The 3,428-nt window shown below is 34.4% G+C and overlaps 1 protein-coding gene across 1 annotated transcript; it reads left to right on the top strand.

Moving 5' to 3' along the window:
* Positions 1-1,009: 1,009 nt before the first annotated feature.
* Positions 1,010-2,147, top strand: LOC133283819 (uncharacterized). Its single transcript, XM_061480731.1, has 3 exons — positions 1,010-1,496; positions 1,587-1,772; positions 1,863-2,147. Exons 1-3 carry the CDS (start codon positions 1,020-1,022, stop codon positions 2,145-2,147), a joined length of 948 nt encoding a protein of 315 aa, XP_061336715.1. The 5' UTR covers positions 1,010-1,019.
* Positions 2,148-3,428: the final 1,281 nt, after the last annotated feature.

A 3,428-nucleotide genomic window follows, 5' to 3' on the forward strand; every position in this document is an offset into this window, starting at 1 on the left:
CTGGTTCCTTCAGAGAGCCGATTCAACTCGAAGAGATTATTATGGTTGGTATAGAAAAAATAAAAAATAAATGAAACTTATATTACCTTAAGGGGATGTTTGGTTGGGAAATTTTTTTTAGATACTCAGAAAAGTGAGGGTGATTTTCCAAAAAGATCATTTTGATATCACATTTCAAAAAATTTACTCGAGAAAGTGATTTACCTTGAACTCGTTTTGTGTGCAAATTGTGAATGAAAATTCCATCCAAAAATATCACTCAGAGAACGGTATTCTTGGATTGCTGGGAGAAATAGAAAAAAGTAGGTGAAAAAGTTGATAAAAATTAGGAAATTTATCCAATATTCCGGGTATTATTTTTTACCTACCAAAAGTTTTTTGATAACATTGTCGAAAAAAAATTTTTTCCATCATATTTCCATAAATCATGATTTTTGGTTAAAAATTTTTCTTCTTTACCAAATGCCACTAAAATCGTACGATGATTATTATTTCAACTAGCTTAATATGTGTTGTAGTAGGAATAAAATAAAACACTAAATTTAATAGTATAAAATATTTTATATATATATATATATATATATATATAGTCAATAGTATAAATTAAGAAATTAAATTTAACCATAAACCCACTGTCTTATTTGGTTAAAAAAAATTTTAGTTTAGCAAAAAAAAAAACTCATAATTGACTTTAAAAATTACGCATAATTGATATATGACATTAATTGTAAGTCTTATATTTTATATAGTAATATATATTTATTTATTTATTGGTAAAGATAATATATATTTATACAAACAAATGATAATCTATGAGCTTTGACAAAGTCCATCTTTCTGTGCAATTAATTACGTGCCACGAGGAAAAGCATAGTAAACAGTAAAGAATGAGAAAATAAAATAAAACAATTCGTCACTGGCGCTGTCTGCCCCAACAAGTACGCTATTGAGATTCTGCATCCTTTTAAATCTTCCTCCTCAGCTCACTATCTTTCTGTGAATCAAACAAATCCACCGACATGTCAATCCTCGCCAAGACCGACTCCGAGGTCAGCAGTTTGACCCAATCGTCGCCGGCGAGATCCCCTCGACGGCCAGTGTACTACGTTCAGAGCCCATCACGGGACTCCTCAAACGACGGAGAGAAGACCACGAATTCATTCCACTCGAGCCCACTGCAGAGCCCATTGGGCTCCCCTCCCCGGTCCCACTCAAACTCATCCCTGGGCCCACATTCCCGCGAATCTGCCTCCACTCGCTTCTCGGAATCCCGCAAGAGCAACAACCGCAAGGGCCCGTGGAGGCCACGGAAAAATCAGTTCGACGCTATCGAGGAAGAGAACCTTCTCGACGCTGACGATGCTGCACGACAACATTGCTCCCAACGTCGCTGCTATTTTCTTGCTTTTGTTGTTGGCTTCGCATTGCTCTTCTCTGTTTTCTCTCTCATTCTGTGGGGTGCAAGTCGTCCCCAAAAACCTCTCATTTCCCTCAAGGTCTGATCAAACACATTAATGTCACTTTCAATTAATTTATTCTTCTTTATTTATTTATTTATTTATGTGTGTGTTTGTTTGGTTTGGCAGAGTATAACGTTTGATGAATTTGTGATTCAAGCGGGTGCGGATTTGTCAGGAGTTGCGACCAGCATGGTGTCCATGAATTCCACTGTGAAACTGACATTTCGCAATACTGCTACATTTTTCGGGGTCCACGTCACCTCAACTCCCCTAGATCTCAATTATTATCAGCTTACTCTTGCCACTGGAACAGTGAGTAATGCAATATTAATGTGTATACTAATTAATTCTTTATATTATTATTATTATTATATATTTTTTGTCTTGATTTGATTTTTGCAGTTGCCTAAGTTTTATCAATCAAGAAAAAGTCAGAGATCCGTGAGAGTGACCGTGAAAGGGAGTCATATACCATTGTACGGAGGGGGAGCTAGCCTGAGCAGCATGAATGGTGCACCGGTTGAGCCGGTTGCCATGACATTGAGCTTGATGGTGCGGTCAAGGGCTTATGTTTTGGGCAAATTGGTGAAGCCCAAGTTCTACAAGAAGATTGAGTGCTCCGTGGTTTTGGATCCGAAAAAGATGGGCGTGCCCATTTCGCTCATGAAAAGTTGCACTTACCAATAAAGAATCAAAACAATAATTAATATAAAGGGTATGTATGGGTGCATCACACGGAAGGTCCGTGAAAGAGTAAGGACTTCAGTTTTCTCTGTTTTTTGCCTCATTATACGAAGTTTCCATGAAATAGCCGAAAGGGTAATTTGGATTTGGTCGGTGGTTCAATCTCAACGTCTATTGCTATATTATGAAATAAATTTTTTTTTTTCTGTTTGTTTGTTTGTTTTGCTTTCTTTCTTAGTTCACTTTCTTCTTTCTACTATTCTTTTAGTGATCGAATTAATATTTAAACTAATTATTTTTATGCGATGAAGGTTATATTGATAATATTTTTTTATAAATTTACAAATTATACTATGTCTTACCGGTAAAATTTTATTCAAGAGTGTCTTACTGATAAGACATAGTGTAGTTTGTAAGAGTTTGTAAACAAAAAATTTGTAAATATAATATTTTTCCTTTTATGAATAAGAAGTTTGATTTGAAAAGTTGTGTTGTTTCATCGTAGAACGGATGTGTTGCTTCATCATAACAGACGTGTTGTTTAATCCTTTAATTAATGTCGTTTCAATCTTGACCTTATGTTTTTTATAAATAGATACACAATCAGAATTTTTTTTTTTTTTTTTGATAACACACAATCAGAATTTTAATAATGAATAAGAAGTTTGATTTAAAAAGATGTGTTGTTTCATCGCAGAACAGATGTGTTGCTTCATCGTAACAGACATGTTAATTCATCCTAACGGACGTGTTGTTTCATTCTTGAATTAATGTCGCTTCAATCCTGATATTATGTTTTTATAAATAGATAGACAATCATAATTTTAATAAGGTAGTGTTTGGTTCGGGAGAAATTTTTTTTTACTCGGGAAATGTAATTGATAGGGAAATGGTTGGAAAGTGAGTTTGGTAGGAAAATATAAAAAAAGTTGTTTGGTTGACCGAAATATTACCAGGAAAATTTATTGAAATATGCAAAATCTATGTTCGGAGGAAACTTTGCACCTGTTTTTCCACTTCCCCAGTTATCTCAAAATACCACATCTCAAGTGGTATTCTGTAACAGTGAATTTCATCCAAAAATCAACACAAAAGTCATTTTTCCATCTATCCTATTTGCCTAGTATTTTTTGAAAAAACTTGAACCAAACGTGGTATTTTCCAATATTCACTTACACTTTCCCATCAATCCCAAAATAAACCTTCAACCAAACACTACCTAAGAGTTTTTCCTTTGCATATGCATTCCATCACTCTAATGCGATTCATTAGGCATAAGTTGAG

The sequence above is a fragment of the Gastrolobium bilobum genome, unplaced genomic scaffold (genome assembly GCF_033153095.1).
Source record: "Gastrolobium bilobum isolate Gb01-03AN ecotype WA unplaced genomic scaffold, APGP_CSIRO_Gbil_v1 utg2155, whole genome shotgun sequence".
Taxonomy (NCBI): Eukaryota; Viridiplantae; Streptophyta; class Magnoliopsida; order Fabales; family Fabaceae; genus Gastrolobium; species Gastrolobium bilobum.